Here is a 17,395-nt window from a genome sequence, read left to right as displayed (position 1 = left end):
AGGACCTGGGTTCTGATCCTGGCCCAGCCTCTTGCCTGCTGTATGATCTTGAAGCAAGTCACCTAACTTTTCTATGCCTTGGTTTCTTCATCAGTAAAATGGGGATCCAATTCCTGTTCTCCCTTCTAGTTAGACTGTGCCCAGTGAGGTGCTGAGGGACTGTGACCTGATTAACTTGTATCCACCTCAGAGCTTAGAACAGTGCTTGGTAGATAGTAGGTGCTTAAAAAATACAATAATAAAAATAGTGTTACTGTTAATAATAAAATGCTTATCAGTTGAAAGAGGAAAGAATTTTATTTTATTTTCCAACCCTTTATTTACAGAGTATCACTGCACAGCCAACAAAATCTAATGACTGTCTCCAATCTGGGTGTGATATTTGGTCCAACTCTGATGAGAGCCCAGGAAGAAACCGTGGCTGCAATGATGAACATAAAATTTCAGAATATCGTCGTCGAAATTCTGATAGAGCACTATGAAAAGGTAACAGTGTTTACATCTAAAGGCACCAGGTTTGATAAATGTCCTATTAAGAGGAAGGTGCATGTGTTTATTGCCTCTGAAGTTTATATTATTGTAATCAAGCTCTCGAAAGGGACTCTACATTGTAAGCTTGTTGTGGGCGGGGAATGTGTCTGCTTATCATTCTATTGTACTCTTCCAAGCTTTTAGTACAGAGCTCTGCACATAGTAAGCGCTCAATAAGTGCAAGTGACTGATTGTCTTACTAGAGGTAGTCATATTCAATGAGGGACCAGTGCAGTGCAAAATACAGAGCGCTTGGGAAATTATAGCCTAAAGTGACACATTCCCTACCCACAAAATACCCTACAGTGGGGGAAGTTATTCATAGACAGTGCTTTCAGAGGACACTGATTTTCTTTATCTCTGATTCATCAATAAACTGTTCACCTGAGCTCTTAGTACAGTGTATTGCACATGGTGAGCTCTCAGTAAAAATCACTGGTTGAGATCTTGGCTCCCACAACTTCACTTACATTTCAAGATTTCCGTGAAAGGTCACAATCAATCAGTGGTATTTACTTTGTGCCTTCTCTAGACTGTAAGGCTGTTGTGGGAGGGAATGTGGCTGTTTACTGTTGTACTGTACACTCCCAAGAGCTTAGCACAGTGCTCTGCACATGATAAGCGCTCAATGAATATGAATAAATGAAGTGTGCAGAGCACTAAATTTAGCACTTGGAAGAGTACAATAAATAGTAAACATAGTCCTGGCCCTCAAGGAGCATACAATAGCAAATACATATTTTTCTTATGAACGTTAAGTTAAAATGCCTGACTTAAATTTGGCTAAAGTAAGACCACAACTGCTGTTTAAAAAAGAAAATCAGCAATGTTATTTGACTTTCATTAAAACCACGTCTTTTTTCCCCACCATGTGTAGATATTCTACACTGCCCCAGATCCAAATATTCCTCTTCCTCAGCCTCAGTCCCGGTCAGGATCCAGACGCACTAGAGCAATTTGCCTCTCAACAGGCTCACGGAAGCCAAAGGGAAGATATACCCCATGCCTCGCTGAGCCTGATAGTAAGTAGACCTTCACTTTTAGTCACTTCAGTGTGTCTGTTAACCTCCCATTCTTTCATCCACAGTTCTCCTAATGGTAATTAGTGAGAAATAGAAAATGTTCTTCGTGTGCCTCTCCCTTTTGCCCCTCTCTCATCCTCCACTTCTACAGCCCCTAAGTCCGTTGTATCAAAGTGCTTGGACAGGTGAATTAGACCAAATTCATTATATCTTCCAAGGAGCAAAACCTTCTCAAAGCTAGTCTCCCACAGCTATGATTAAGTACACTGGGTGCTTCTTTGCAGGAGGTTTTGTCCTGGAGCAGGAGTGAGACTAACTGAAGCAGTCTTTTCCTTTGCTTTTTTCACATTATGTTCTATAAAGTATCTCTTGTGGGTCGTAAAGTGTTCAGAAATACCTTGTGGCAAACTTACGATGCTGAGCCAAGTATCAAGGGGATATGAAATGGCAGCCTCTGGCCTATGATAGGTGGTAAGCAATCTTCAGTGAGAGCTCTTCATTTTAATCCATGTCCCCAAAAAGAGTGTTATAGCAAAGTTGCGTAGAAGGAAGGATATGCTAACTATGAAATCCTGTGTAAATCAGTAGTGCATTGTTATTAAAAAGTCATTGGTTCATCTTCCATTATGTACTTTTCATTCAATAACATAAAAAATGGCCATCCTGTCTCTGTGTTGTGCAGCTTTGAGTTTGTAAACTATTAGCAGGGCCATTGATGTGGAATTCTATTTAAGAGGACTCTTATTGTGACCAGTGCTTTCCAATAGTGTCTTCTAGAATTTCATTAGGAGGGAGAAAAATGGGGAGGGAGGAAGGGACAGATGGTCAAACACAAGTATATGTCCTTAATCTATCTTTTGGTTCTTTCTTAAGCTCCAACCAAATCAAAACTCAAATTCTCTTTGTTTCATTTATTCTGGGGGCTGAATCTACCTCAGAGTCTAGTCTGAGTTTAGTCCAGTAGCCTCAAGTCAAGATGGGCCATTTCCATTCCCAACTTTCCTTGCCAAGACAAGATTAAACATGTGACTAAGTATCTGCCCACTCCATAGACTAATATGGTCATGTGACCAAAATGCATAATTTAAACTCCTATTCCTGAATTGAGTGAGACTGGTTTTCAGACCAAAGACTGTCCTTTTGGGGACTCTGAATGGCCGAAGGCCACGATGGTGGTTGGAAAGATGGTGTAATATGATCAGGAAGGGTAAGCCTCTTCCCTGGACTATAAGGTCCTTGTGTGCAGAGCTCATTTTATCAACTCTACTGTAGCATACTCTCCCGTGTGCTCAGTACAGTGCTCTGTACACAATAAATACCATTGATTGGTGTTAGAATAAACAGAAAAGTCTCCCCCGTAGACTGTACCCCCCTCTCCAGACCATAAGCTCGATGCGGGCAAGGAGTGTGTCTGTTGTGTATTAAGCAGCATAGCCTAGTGGATAGAGCACAGGCCCGGGAGTCAGAAGGACCTAGGTTCTAATCCCAGCTCCACCACCTGTCTGCTGTGACCTTGGGAAAGTCACTTCACTTCTCCGTGCTTCAGTTACCTCATCTGTCAAATGGGGATTAAGACTGTTAAACCCCATGTGGGACAGGGACTGCACCCAACCTGATTACCTTGTAACTACCCTAAATCTCAGTACAGTGCCTGGCACACAGTAAGTGTTTAACAAATACCACTCTCCCAAGTGCGTAGTACAGTGCTCTGCACACAGTAAGCGCTCCATAACTACGATTGACTGAGCCATTATCATCTGTATTTTTTTCTCTTCAGGTGATTCATACAGCAGCAGCGCTGACAGCACCCCAATGGGTAGCATAGAGTCTCTATCTTCACACTCCTCAGAACAGAACAGCACCACAAAGTCTGCATCGTCTCAGCAGAGAGAAAAATCGGCCGGGATTCCCTGGATCGCCTCATCGCCCCCTTCCAACGGCCAAAAGAGCTCAAGCCTCTGGACGACGAGCCCAGAATCCAGCTCCAAGGAAGACGCCACAAAGACAGATGTGGAGTCGGACTGTCAAAGTGTAGCATCTGTCACCTGCTCGGGAAATGTGTCGCCGCCGATAGACCTGGTCAAGAAAGGACCTTACGGGCTGTCTGGTCTGAAGAGATCTGCCGCTTCCTCCCTGCGATCCATCCCGGCCTCAGACGGTAAGTGCCCTGGTTCTTTCACCTTACTCTGATCCTACAGCACAACCTCACCGACTGCGATATTCTATTATTTGGTGTAATTAAGCTGGAAAATGACTAACTCGAGAAGGGACTCGTAAAGCTGTTGACTTTGTTCGTGTACTTTTTTTTTTTTCCAACCTGCTTTATGCTGTTACTTTTTACTGAAATCTTTCCATCTTGAAAAGGTGATATCCTTCAGTAAATTACAGCAGATTGTGATCTCTGATGGTCTGCTGTTCTCTAAGAACGTTCTGTATCTACCCATTTTGGTTCAAAGAAAGATGCCGTCTTTTGTTATACCCATACACTGTGAGAGTGGCTTTTTTCAGTTAAATAGTGCTTGAGTAGTCCTTCTTGGGATTTTCTTTTTAGGAAACAGAAGTTACAGTGGATCCATTCAAAGCCTGTCTTCTCTAGAGTCCAAAGAGACCCCAAAAGCCCCACCAAACCCCGACCTGCCTCCCAAAATGTGCAGGCGATTAAGGTTAGACACAGCATCAAGCAATGGCTATCAACGACCTGGGTCAGTGTAAGTCATAAAGAATTTCAGTTTCTCTTGTTTCGTTAATGGTTTCTGCATTTTCTAAGTCGCAGCTGTTTGGCAGAAGAGCCCTCATTTGGGAATGGGAAATCTGGGCTGGGAACTTATCTACCAACTCTGTTATATTGTACGCTCCCAAACGCTTAGTACAATGCTCTGCACACAGTAAGCTTAATAAATACAGTTGATTGGGCCTGGTCTCAGGTCCACTGCTTATTGAGTGATTTTAGGAAAAAAAAATCACTTCACCACTGTAGGTTTCTATTCTCCACATAGTATTGTTGTTATTATGAATAGTATTTGTTAAGTACTTACTATGTGCCAGGCACTGTTCTAAGCATTGGGGTAGGCAAGATAATCAGGTGGTACACAGTCCCTGTCACACAAAGGGCTCATAGTCTTAATCCCCATTTTACAGATGAGGAAAATGAGGCATAAAGAAATTAAGTCACTTGCCCAAGGTGACACAGCAGACAAGGGGCAGAGCCAGGATTAGATCCCAGGTCCTTCATGACCCCCAGGCCCATGCTTTATCCACTGGGCCATGCAGCTTTATAGTCATCCACTTGAAAGGATTTTAGTTCCTTAGGAAAGAGGCCCTGTATAAAGTAAAATGAAGAAAGCACTAACTGCTAGTCATGCCTTGGGACCTGCATGGGAACTGTGTTGAAAGAGGGCAGTTCAGACATTCCCACCCTTCGGTCCACGTTCCCCAAACATTCTGCCAAGATAGGTCACTTCAGGATACCCCCAGAGCCCCTGCCTAAGGTTGTCTATTCCCCTGGACATCAAATGTCCATTGTGCCTACACCTGTATCATTCAGGGGACATGAGGACTAAGGCAAACCGTGCTGAATTTTGACATCCACCTCTAGATCCCAAACTTTCTTTAGTAGGAATAAAAGTCATAGCTGTAAAGCGGATGACAGTAATTCAGATTGCCTTTTTAAAATTCCTGTGATCTTAGCCTCATCAGGTACATTAAGCTGAAGTCGTTGTAATGACCCCCATAGTATCTGTCCAGCAAAGCCTTGGTCTCAATTTGCCCTTTCCTTTTGCTTCTAGGGTGGCCGCGAAGGCCCAGCTGTTTGAAAGTGCCGGTTCACTTAAGCAAACGACTTCTGGGCGGTAAGTTCCCTCTCCTTTTGATGGCTCTTTAATCTATGTAGGAAACGAACAGGCCGAGCAACCTCGGACGAGTTACTTAGTTGAATTATGACACAGTTTCTCCTTTGGCCAAATAATAAAAATAGTATTTGTTAAGTGCCTATGTGCCAAACACTGTACTAAACACTGGGGTAGATAGAGGATAACCAGATTAGACACAGTCCCTGTCCCCAGTGGGGCTCACCATCTAAGGAAGAGGTAGAACAGGTGTGGACTCCCCAGATTTACAGTTTGCTTTCAAAAGGTGAAGTTAGGATTGTTGGATAGTACATCCATAACTACTATGAGGATCCAGAGGAGAACAACTGTTTCAATGTTTCCCCAGGTATTCTGTGCTGCCATAGTAGGAGACGGGATCCCTGGGCTGAATAAGATATTGGCCTGACCCAGTAGGGTATTGCTTATTTTCAAATGGCTTAAAAAATGCACTTTCTAGATCCACACAGAAAGACATCACCCTTAAACTTTCATCCACGTGCCATCTCCTCAACAAACACCGTATCTCCCAAACTTCTTCCTTACTCTCATCTCAGTCTTGGCTTCACTCCCATAGTGTCTGAACTTACTGAAGCCGTCAACCACTCAGATATTCCCTTCTCCTCCTTAGGTCAGAGTCGTAAGGGATGATTCCCTTCACTTTATCTTGAGGTTCACAGTGTCGGGGGACCAAAATAGAGTAGTAGGAATCATGACAGTGAGAATTGTGAACATTACTTTGGGGAAGAGAGGTGGCCTTCAGACTTCTCTCTCTACTGGAGCCGTGAGCACCTTCAGTGATCACTGTCGCCACCTTCCCAACCATCTATCCAGAAGTGAGCTTTCTGTGAGACTTCTATTCCCACAAAACACCGGTGGCAGTGGGGAAAGCAAATTCCATTTACTACAGGGTTCCATCTACCATCCAATGGGAACAGGACTATTTCCCCAATCTCCCTCATACTCCAATTAATCAATCAATCAATCAATCAGATTTATTGAGCCCCACGTGGGACAACCTGCTTAACTTGCATCTACCCCAGGGCTTAGAACGGTGCTTGGCACATAGTAAGCGCTTAACAAATAGCATCATTATTATTAGTATTATGCCATGCCCAGATCCTGTTCAGTCTAGTGGAGTTGCACTAAGTCAGTGGATTCGATTTTAAGACCTTGTTGAGACCCATCGATGGTATTTATTGAGCAATTATGGTGTGGAGAGCACTCTGAGTGCTTGGGAGAGTACAATACAGAGTTGATAGACATGTTCCCTGACCACAGTAAGAATCATCTTGGGTTGCCATTTATGGTAAATCTAGATCATAGGATGCTGAGAAAATTGCTCAAGAAGCTGGGTGTGACATCTGAGGTAGGTTTAAATCTCAAAGCCAAAACAAAACAGGGTCATTACTACTGCTCTTTAGTAAAACTTTAACTCAGTCTAGAGCAGTGATGTCACATTAATGCCAATATGATAAGAGGAACCAGAAGCTTGGGGTGTTTTAGAGGGTGGGTTCCATGAATATTGAGTTCCTGTTAAAATTAGGATGAATTTGAGATGCTTATCAGCTCAAACTTACTCATTAGACCAAATTCAAAATTAGGACTAGAAAGAGAGGCTGGTATGTTATCCAATAGATAATTCGTTCACATAAGTTATGTAAAGAAATCATTTTTAGGCGATGTGGATGTGATTATCTGCCTATGCAGTAAGAGGCAGAATTTTCACTGTCTCTCTCAAAAGAAAATTAGAAGTCTTCTTAAGAGTCCCACATGACAGTGTTATTTTCACATCCTCTTCAATATACAGAAAGCAAAGAAAGAAAGCATTAGTACCAGGAGAGAGAAAAAGCTTCCATCTTCATAAAAGTCTGTATTAAATCATCAAAGCTCTTTTCCAGAGCTAACACTTGAAAGCTGACGATATCAGCACAAGAAAATTACGCTTTACTAAGTCACTAAAAAAAAGTGAAAATGTCACAGGAAATTGGGATCATATTTTGGAGTTATATGTATATATTTGAGAATTGGAGGGTCTATTTTTGCTTATCTGGCACTCAAAAGATGTAAATAACCCAGGTGAAAAAACTGAAAGGTCCTGAGGAAGGAGGGAGGGAAGGGGGAAAAAAAATATGTGCCTTGGCTGAGGGAAATTGATTTTAAAAATTGAATTCATCATTCTGTGCTGAAAAAACGACTAAGCTCAGTTACTGTTATATCATTTCTGGAACTTCACCCTTGTCTTGCCTGGCAAGTTTTTCACTTGAACAGCAGCAAGGGTTAAGAAAGAAATCTTTACCAGTTCAGCAAATGCCTCCCCCCTGGCAATTTGACTGGAATGAAACAGTGAATGGAGAGGATTTGGCTAGAGAATTTCCACCAAAGGGAAAACTACCTTCCAGCTAATTGCAACATATTCAGATGCCAAGAACCAAGTGAAGATTTTCTGAACCTCTTCCTTTAATACTGCTTTCATTGTTAAACATGGCCTGGGAGATCAAAGCTATTCTAGGATTTCAGGGGCCCAGATTATTCCTTCTAAGGCCCAGAGAATGAAGCAGCTCTCTAGTCTATAAGCTCACTCTGGGCAGGAAATATGTCTACTAACTCTGTTATATTGTACTCTCCCACGCATTTAGCGCAGTGCTCTGCACACAGGTAGCATGCAATAAATACCGCTGATGATCACCCTCACAGAGGACCCACAAAGGTTAATGAAGTAAGGCAGGAAAAGTGGTGGGTTCTTCTGGAAATAAAAGGAATAAACATCAAATCCTGGGCCTGTTCCTAGCCTGAAAAAAGTGGGACCAAAGATAAAGTACACACTCCCACGCAACCCGTCCTGACATTTACAATCCACAAGTCCAAGGAGGGAAATGGAGGGGGAAACTCGCCAGGTCAATTTCATAAGTTATTTTACAGATTGACTCAAAAGCATTGTAACAGCCGTGATTTTTACTTAATGCTTAAGATAATCAGTAGTATCTGTTGAGCACTTACTGTGCGCAAAGCACTGTACTGAGCACTTGGGAGAATACATACGACGGAGTTGGTAGGCACGTTCCCTGCCCACAAGGAGCTTACAGTCTAGACACAACTACAGCAAAAATCACAGTATCACAATTGGAAAAAAAGGTAAATTTTAAAGGTGAGTTTATCTCATGGACTTGATGTTAAAGCTAATGTTTAGAAATATCTAATAGGTAAAATTAAGGATAATTGAGACATTTTTGTTAAAAATGATACAGGTCCCTTTCGTGCTCTTCATGTCCTTAAGCAATTTGATTCTGGACTCTGGGAATTGGTGAGCCTAGGCCTCTCTCACTCCTAGAGATACTTGAGATTGTTAAGTATTTACCCAAGTCTCACATGTTCAGACTGCATTCCTTGAAATTCCATGACCTGCAAGCTAATATTAAGCAGAGACTTCAGCAAGTCTCCTTTCCCTACTATCCACATCTCAGCAGCTCTCTAGGAGATTTTGCTGACAAATAGATGTTTCTCCACTCAACGTCAGCTGCAGCTTGCCCTCTATCACAGGGAGAAGCCACAGTCCAACATCTTTTGGATTTGAGAAGCAGCATGACCTAGTGGAAAGAGAATGGGTCTGGGCGTCAGGACCTGGGTTCTGTTACCAGCTTTGCCAAATGCTTGCTGGGTGACCTTAGGCAAGTCACAACTTCTCTGTGCCTCAGTTCTATTTGCCCTTCTACTTAGCCTGTGATCCCCATGTGGTGGAGGTACTGTGTCCACTCTAATTAACTAGTAACTACCCCAGTGCTCAGAACAGTGTTTGACATACAGTAAGTGCTTAACAAGTACCATAAAAAAAGTGTTGGTCAGTGAAGATGGCCAAAACAATAATAAATAATAATAATAATGGTGATATTTGTTAAGTGCTTACTGTGTGCCAGGCACTGTTCTAAGAGCTGGGGTAGATACAAGATGATCAGGTTGGACATAGTCGCTGCTTTACATTAGGGCTCACAGTCTTAATCCCCATTTTACAGATGAGGGAACTGAGACACACAAGTTACGTGACTTACCCAAGGTCACACAGCAGATGAGTGGCAGAGCGGTGATTAGAACTCAGGTCCTTCTGACTCCCAGGCCAAAATATTCATAGACCTTCAGACTCCACCCCTCTCTTCAGGCTCTCCTCTGTCAAACTCTCCCAAGACTTCTCTGTCCATTCCAAACCCACAGTCAAAATTAGTGTAGCCTAACTCACTTTAGGAACAATTTATCCATCCATTCCTGCTCCTCTTCTCTAGCCAACTGGGCCTAACCATAGAATCCTTTCCCAATATTCCCCAAGAATTTGCACCTTTACTCCATCCACTCTGGACACCTCACACTTCATTCTTCGCCCACCGCTCCTTCAGCCAAACAAAAGACTTGCCTAATCCCCAAGAGTTCATGCCAAAATCTAGATGAGGACCTTGCCTTGTAACCAAGCAGATGCCTTTACTCCAGATCCTGCAATAAGAGGTCATTCAGCTCTTAGTTTGTTAGGTATTGACCCCAGAGCTAGAGTTTAGCAAAAGGAGTGTTTAATTCATACCAAAACATGATAACGTTGTGAGCTCCACAAACATACGATGCCCTGAAGCAACAGTCTACCGCCGACCCCCTGAATGAGTCAAGATTTAAGTCCTTATGTAAATCTATTCTCTTATTGGTTGTTCCCTGATTGATGACACCTTCCCTTTTGATGTTTCAGCCAAGCCAAAGCCATGTACTCCTGCAAAGCTGAACACAGTCATGAGCTGTCCTTTCCCCAGGGAGCAATTTTTTCCAATGGTAAGCCTCATTCCCATATTGCATTTATTCAAGTTTGGAAATATGAGCGCACTGATGTCATTCCTGTTTGTCAGTTGCCGCTCATCCAGAAAATGAAGTGGCCATTCTCTGCAGCTGTCCCTGTTCCTGGGTAACTTAATTTACTAATGGCAAGTTTTTGTGGTTTTTGCAGTGTACCCATCTGTGGAACCTGGATGGTTAAAAGCAACTTACGAAGGCAAAACAGGACTAGTCCCAGAAAATTATGTTGTCTTCCTCTAATGATATTTTAGTGGATGGCAGTATCTTCATGGTATCCATGGAAACAAATAATAAGCGCTTGATTTTATCTGACACAGATATCGGGATTGGCCAGCTAAATGAAAACGGTAGACTTTTGTCAAGTTCTGCACCAGCGGATGATGTGCTGCCATAGAACTGAAACAAAAGGAATGAAAACTGTTGTGTTTTCATTTTTTAGTTGCTGAATTATTTCAAATCACTTGCTTAAAGAAATTGCTCCTTCCCTCCATCACATTTCAGTGACAAAATCAGAAATATGATATTCTTCATTAATTCTAGGCCATTAGTAGGGGCAGAACAGTGCTGTTGTGGGTCCTCCTGTGAGGAGAGGGGCTGTGTTCCAGAAGGACCTCACGTTACAGAAAATTCACTTTGTGTCCACAGTAGCCACTTGCTCAGAACTGTTTTTTCCAACCCCGCATCGTGTTGTATGCAGATAGGTGTGTGTATGGGGAAGAATGTCCCCTAATACGCTCTCAATCACCTCACAGAAACACATGCCACAGAATCACTCCTCGTGTGATTCTGGAGGATACTGAATAATGTATTTATTACTCTCTAGAGAGCTCCCCTAAGAATATTGAAGTCATAGGACTTAAAATTTTCTCTAAGATTTCATTCTTGCCTACAATTTTGAGGGAGGAGGATGTTGTTGATTGGTCCATAACATTTCAAGAAAAACTTGTCTTCCACAGCTTTGTTACCTTACTCCTTATTTTTGTTGTCCAAGCAGGTGACGATATTTCAAATGCAATAATGTGTGTAATGTATGTAAATGATCCCAAATTAGGTTACCCAGTAACTAAATTTTAAAAAGTCATCCAAAGTGTAATTACAAGCACCTTTGTTATTTGAAATATGACAAATTTATGTTCAATAGTTAATAATAATTAAAAAAAGAATAGTGTTCATTTCCTATACTACAGTGTTATCAGGCCTTTTGAATGTCAAGCTTTTGCTTTTGAGGTTTTCTACTACAAGTAAAACAAAGGGGCTTTAAAGAAATCAATCCTTAAAGCAAGGAATTTAGCCCAAAATGAATATAAAAACTATTAAGTTAATTTCTGTTGCTTTTTTAATTAAATCAAACTATAACATCCCTCTATTTTTATTAAACTAGAACAAAACCCCCTTCTTATCTTTATTTCCTGTTGTAACTTTTCTTAACTTGGCTCAATCAGTTGCTTTAATTGAGCGCTAACTGGGAGAGTCCAATATAACACAGTTGGTAGAAAACAGTTCCCTGCCCACACCTAGATCACAGCTTAGAGGCTCCTATAAGTAGAATGTAGATTTCATTCCAAATTCAATAGTTTCCAAAAAGTTGAAAATTGTTAAAGTGTTTTAGGAAGACTGGGCATACCTTACTTCAAATTGATAAAATTGGTAACTTCAGTCTATTTTCATAAAAGACCACCTTTCTAGAAAACTCAATATTATATATCTGTGGGTTATACCACAGAGCCCAATTAGCTCCAAAAAATAGAACAGCCATGACAAAAACCTATTAGAGAAAGAGAAAAAGTGACTGGGCAAAGTTTTAGAGCTGACAAGTAAGCATCTTGGAAATGATGCATTATATTTTAGAAAAAGATGGCTAATGCTTTATCCCAGATAAACCACTGGAGCTGTGATTATCTGTGTCCTCTTCTAGACTCATTAGCCATGAAGTTAGAAATGGTGAGAGTTTGTGCCACTAAGCGGACAAAACGTGGTCGCCTACTACAGTGATATCTGCACACCATATGCAAGTGTTGCCTGTAACACACTAAGTTCTTATATGAATTTGACACCTTTTAATGTGGTTAATGTTTTTAATACAATGGTAACATTTTTCCCCCTAAGGGCTCCTGACCAGATCTAATACCTAAATCAAAGGTTTTGCCATGCATGATACACCTACATTTTCTGGCACCTTATGTACTGATCATAAGGTTAGTAATAGTCCTTTTTTAAAAAATACTGCATTGAACATTAAAAAAAAATCTCTCTCCTGAACCTACACCACGGTTAGCCCAGTAGGCCTTCTAGGAATAAGTTAAAATCCTTTCACAGAACAACCTCTCGCTAAACAGGACTCAGATTTGCAGTCTCATTACTGCTGAATCAAGCAACCTTGCTCTTTCACTTTACTTTGGAAGGAATAGAATTTCACACTTGATCTAAATTCAATCCAAGAGGATTTCAAACTGTCCCATGGAGGTGGTGGTTCTCTGGGCTTTGGGAGTAGTTTATGAAAAGGACTCTGCTATCAGGCAGGACCACTGGAAAGGAAGTTGCAAATACTATTTTTATTATAAACAAATGGACAAGCTGTTGCGTTCTCTATATTCCTAAATTTAAAAAAGTCTTTTTCACAAAGTGCTTCACCTCTGAGTTTTGAACTTTAGCTCTTTTGCATTGCTGATTGTTCTTGTTTTATCTTTATGACATGGATTTATGCGTTGTTCCTTGGCTCCCCCCACCCCTTGACAAAAGAGGAGAGTTTTCTTCTCTTAGAAACAGGTGTCGGAGAGAGGGAGTGTTTCATGGTGCTAGGGAAATATGGAATTGCAAGGTAAATTATGGCTGTTACTTTGGACCACTTTCCACATTAAATTTTAATATCATTTGGGAAAAAAAAATCACATTCACAATGCACATACAAAAGGGAACTATAGTAAGATGGTCTGCACTTGAGCTGTATTGCAGTGTTGTCACCATAACCATTATGTAGCCAATGGTAACTGTCATTTATGTTTTGTGAATTCTACATGCATGTACAGAACGTGTGTGTTGTTTATACCTGTTATATTATTTCATATGTATTTCAAGTTTAATGTGCTAAACCTAAGAAATGGGTTGAAGGATTTTTTTTTTTTACTGTGATATCTAAATGTCTAAAATTTACTTTGATCTTTGTACTCACTTTAGTCAGAATGTTACTGTGTCATTTGTGCCACTTGGTGTTTAGCAAATGACGAACACATTTTAAAGGTATGAAATGGATGTGAACATAACCTTACTTAAATTTCTTTTGGATGATGTTTTCTTTTTTCTGCCTTTCAGGAGCCTTCCAGAAAAATAAGTACCCAATCTCTAACCATTGCTATATCCTATCCCAGAAAAATGATAATGCATGATTTCATACCATTCATTTTGTTCTTTTTTTCCTGAGACAATATTTTTAAATCTTTAAATGGCTCTGGGTCTAAAACAGATAGCCAACAGTTTAGTTTGCATCTATAGCATTTGCTTCTAATTGTGCTCAGATTTTTGTGGAGTGGTGTTTGTAACCATGTCCATGATATATCCCATTTAGGAATGCACACTATGGCAATAGACTTATGGTTTTCTAAAGTAACTGTAACGATATCTCAGGTCATTCTTTCCTAAATGTGATAGCCTTTAGAGGCACAGTATCACAATTCTGCTTCCATCAGTGAAGCAATTTTGCTTACTTTTCCTGTACAACAGATTTGTAATTGCTGAGTAACAATCTCACTTTCAGAAACTATCTCTGGTGAAAAAGTTGGTGGTTTGAATGTTGTGTCAAGCGATCCAGTGAGAAAGAACCAAAATGTAGCTTTCTGGGAATACTCTTTTCCTTCAAAGACTATTTTCATTCTACTAGTGCCGGATTCCTTTCCCAACCTCTTAATTACAGCATTTAAAGAGCACAGTGCTACCATTTGATTTTTCACCCAAATTAAAGCCCCATAAAAAAAGATTCTGATCAACTGGAGAATCAACAGAGCAGGGGGCAGAAAGGCAGCAAGCTGCTTAATGTTTCTCATCCAGCTTGCTCTACACAATCCATGCACAGAGAAGTACAAGCAGTTGACAGTCCTCCCTCTGTGGTTTATCTGTAAAGACAGCTTTCCCCTCCTCACCAGAACCTGATTTCAAGGGTTAAGGCTCCTCCACCCTCTAAAAAGAAATGGGCCAGTTTTCTCTCAGGGTGAATCTTTCACTCACTGGAGTTCTCAGAGCAGCCCTAAGTGGGAGAACTGATTTGTGTTGGTTTATTCTTTTTAGGATGAGTTACTGAGGCACAAAAGAAGCTGCCAGACTTCAATTCATGTTATTTCCTACCTTTCAGCCCTTAAACCTAATCCCCTTCAATCTCTGGGCAGTAGCTGAAGAATCCTGAAATTGCATCAGCTCCTGATCTCCCCACCAGGGTAGGAAATCAAATCAATAGTATTTTCCTGAGCCTTCACAGAGGGTATAGGACTGTATTAAGTGCTTGAGAAAGTACAATACGATAGAGTAGGTAGACATGATCCCTTTCCCACAAAGAGCTTGCAGTCTACAAGAGAACCCAGGTTAGCTTCCACTTGTTTCTGTACTTAATCATCATAATTACAGTTCTTGTTAAGCACTTACTATGCATCAGACACAGTCCCTATCTCAAAGTTTAGAGGAAAGGGAAGACAGGCATTTAATCCTCATTTTACAGATGAAACAAGCACACAGTCAATGTGACTTTTCCAAGTTCACCGAGCAGGCAAGTAGGCAGAGCTGGGAGTAAAGCCCAGGTCCATGCGTATTATCCTAATCATGCCACTTGTCAAGAGATTGGTAGTGAATTTTCTCCTGTGAGAGGCAGCATTTCATAGGTTATGAAGCTGGTTGTGTCCGATAGAACACTTTCTCCCAATCTTGGAGCACCACACCAACTCCGACAAATCCAAGCCTGTTTCCTGCAAGTGTTTAGCTTGGAATCGACAGTAATCCCTGGATACCAGTTGTTACACTTTCATAAGGCTTCTTACATTCTGAGAGGAAATCCACAGACCATAGCAAATGTGAGTATGGTTTGGCAGGGAAGACGACTGGGTTTTCAATGCAGAATCCTATTTATAAAGTTTATTTTTGAGGTACTAAAGTTTATTATAAAAGTGAGATGTTTAGAGTCTATATTTCAGCCCTACGCGTTTCTCCGCATATTAGTGATAAACATACAAAATATAAGATAAATTACCGCCACTAAATTATCATATTGAGTTTTTTGTTTATTTTGTCATGTTTTCATATTTATCTGCACTTTGTGTATATATATAGATATACACACACCTGTAAATAATCAGCATGTTATACCTACCTAAATATTCACAGTACCTTTGCTGTACTTTTACACTGTACTTCCTAAATTTAAAATTATTTTTTAAATAAAGTATGTATGCACATTTTCACTTATTCATTGTAACTGAAGCTATGCTATCTCCAGAAACAAAAAAAATCAAGGTATAATAATAGTCATGGTATTTGCTAAGCATTTACTATGTGCCCAGCCCTGTTCTAAACACTGGGGTAGATACGAGATTATCAGGTTGTCCCAGGTGGGGCTCACAGTCTTAATCCCCATTTTACTGCTGAGGCAACTGAGGCCCAGAGGAGTGAAGCGACTTACCCAAAGTCACACAGCTGACAGGTGGCAGAGCTTGGATTAGAACCCACGACCTCTGACGCCCAAGCCCATGCTCTTTCCACTGAGCCACGCTGCTTCTCACTGAACCATGCTGCTGTCAGTAGAGCCCCACACTATGGTGGATTATGCTAGGTGGCGTGAACGTTAACAGAGGGAGAATGCACACCTGACAATAGAGTGTGTCAGTGAAAAGGTGAACTCTCGAGGAGTAAAAGATGGCTCACTGAAAAGGGAGAATACAAAAGCTCTGGGAGAAGCTCTCCTGCTCTACAGTGTTTAGCAATCAACTTTAAAAAAAAGTCATCTTCAAATAAAGATGGGTTTGTTTATGGTATTCCTTAAGCACTTACTATGTGTCAAACACCATTCTAAGTGCTGGGGTAGATACAAGTCAATTAGGTCAGACAGTCCCTGTACCACATGGGGCTCGCAGTCTGAAGTAGGAGGGAGAATAGTTATTGAATCCCCATTTTTCAAGTGAGGCACGGAGAAGTTAAGTGACTTGCCCAGGGTCACCCAGCAAGCAATTGGCAGAGTCAGGATTTGAACTCAGGTCCTCTGACTCCCAGGCCCGAGCTCTTTCCACTAGGCCATGCAGCTTCCCAGGTTGGTATCAGTAAGTACTCGGGACAACACTGCAGTACGCAGAGCACTATACTAAGCAATATGGATACACGTACCAGAACGACTTTATGACAGAAGATAGGACATTCTGAAGAGGTGATGTCCCCGGAGTCGCTATAGGTCGGAAATGACTTGACAGCATTTGAAGAAGATACTTAGCACTGGTGGAAGATGCTAAAGAAGGGAAAGATGCAATCCCTACCCTTGAGGAACTTGCAAGGTGTTTGTTAAACAAATGGGTAGGTAAAGGAAGCATCAAATCAGTACTGAACACCTTTTTAAAGAGAGTACCATTGGAGAAACAACCCTGGAGAAAGATTTCTTTAGCTGGATCTTCCATGCACACCTTGCTAATTCCATCAGAAAACCAGATTTACTACCAACGGAGAAAAATTAAGCAATCATTGATTTTTGTGCCGACAGCCGTTTCCCAAGTGTATTGCTGAGAGCCTTGCAAAACGAGCTGCTCTGTTCAAGTTTTCATGGAGGGGGCAAAAGGCAGTGGAAGGGACGAGCGGACAATTGAAGTGTTACATACTGCTCTCTTTCAGCCTCATTTGGCTTCAACTAGAGGGTGGTTCTTTCATCTTTTTCCGGGAGAACAGACGGTGAGGCAAACAGCCAATGAGGTAGGAAGGCTTGACTAGCGCTTCAGCGAAGACAGAACCATCACCGGTGAGATTAGAAATGCTGCAGACCCGTGATAATGTTACTGTGAGAAGAATAACAGTGGCATAAACTAGAAAGTGGAAAATTGGGTTAAGAAGTTGGGCAATGGATAAGTTTCCGGAGTGAGACGTTGTTTACTCTTTTGCCTTGGAGAGAGTCAAGGCTGAGATTAGACTTTCCACACCCCA

The 17,395-nt window shown here is 41.2% G+C and overlaps 1 protein-coding gene across 2 annotated transcripts in view; it reads left to right on the top strand.

Annotated features, from left to right (window-relative positions):
- ARHGAP42 (Rho GTPase activating protein 42) overlaps positions 1 to 15,477 on the top strand; it is a 160,276-nt gene extending 144,799 nt beyond the window's left edge. Inside the window, exons 18-24 of one of the 2 annotated variants that reach the window (XM_029048349.2) lie at positions 327 to 486; positions 1,409 to 1,553; positions 3,331 to 3,711; positions 4,105 to 4,255; positions 5,339 to 5,401; positions 10,140 to 10,219; positions 10,392 to 15,477. In XM_029048349.2, coding sequence (XP_028904182.1) covers positions 327 to 486; positions 1,409 to 1,553; positions 3,331 to 3,711; positions 4,105 to 4,255; positions 5,339 to 5,401; positions 10,140 to 10,219; positions 10,392 to 10,480 — 1,069 coding nt within the window. In that variant the 3' untranslated portion in view covers positions 10,481 to 15,477. Of the gene's footprint in view, positions 1 to 326; positions 487 to 1,408; positions 1,554 to 3,330; positions 3,712 to 4,104; positions 4,262 to 5,338; positions 5,402 to 10,139; positions 10,220 to 10,391 lie in introns of both variants that reach the window. The other variant, XM_029048348.2, reaches the window with a different exon arrangement.
- The last annotated feature ends 1,918 nt before the right edge of the window (positions 15,478 to 17,395 follow it).

This window comes from Ornithorhynchus anatinus, chromosome 20 (genome assembly GCF_004115215.2).
Source record: "Ornithorhynchus anatinus isolate Pmale09 chromosome 20, mOrnAna1.pri.v4, whole genome shotgun sequence".
Classification (NCBI taxonomy): domain Eukaryota; kingdom Metazoa; phylum Chordata; class Mammalia; order Monotremata; family Ornithorhynchidae; genus Ornithorhynchus; species Ornithorhynchus anatinus.
The sequence above is the reverse complement of the archived record's forward strand: the minus strand, read 5'-3'. Positions and strand labels throughout refer to the sequence as shown.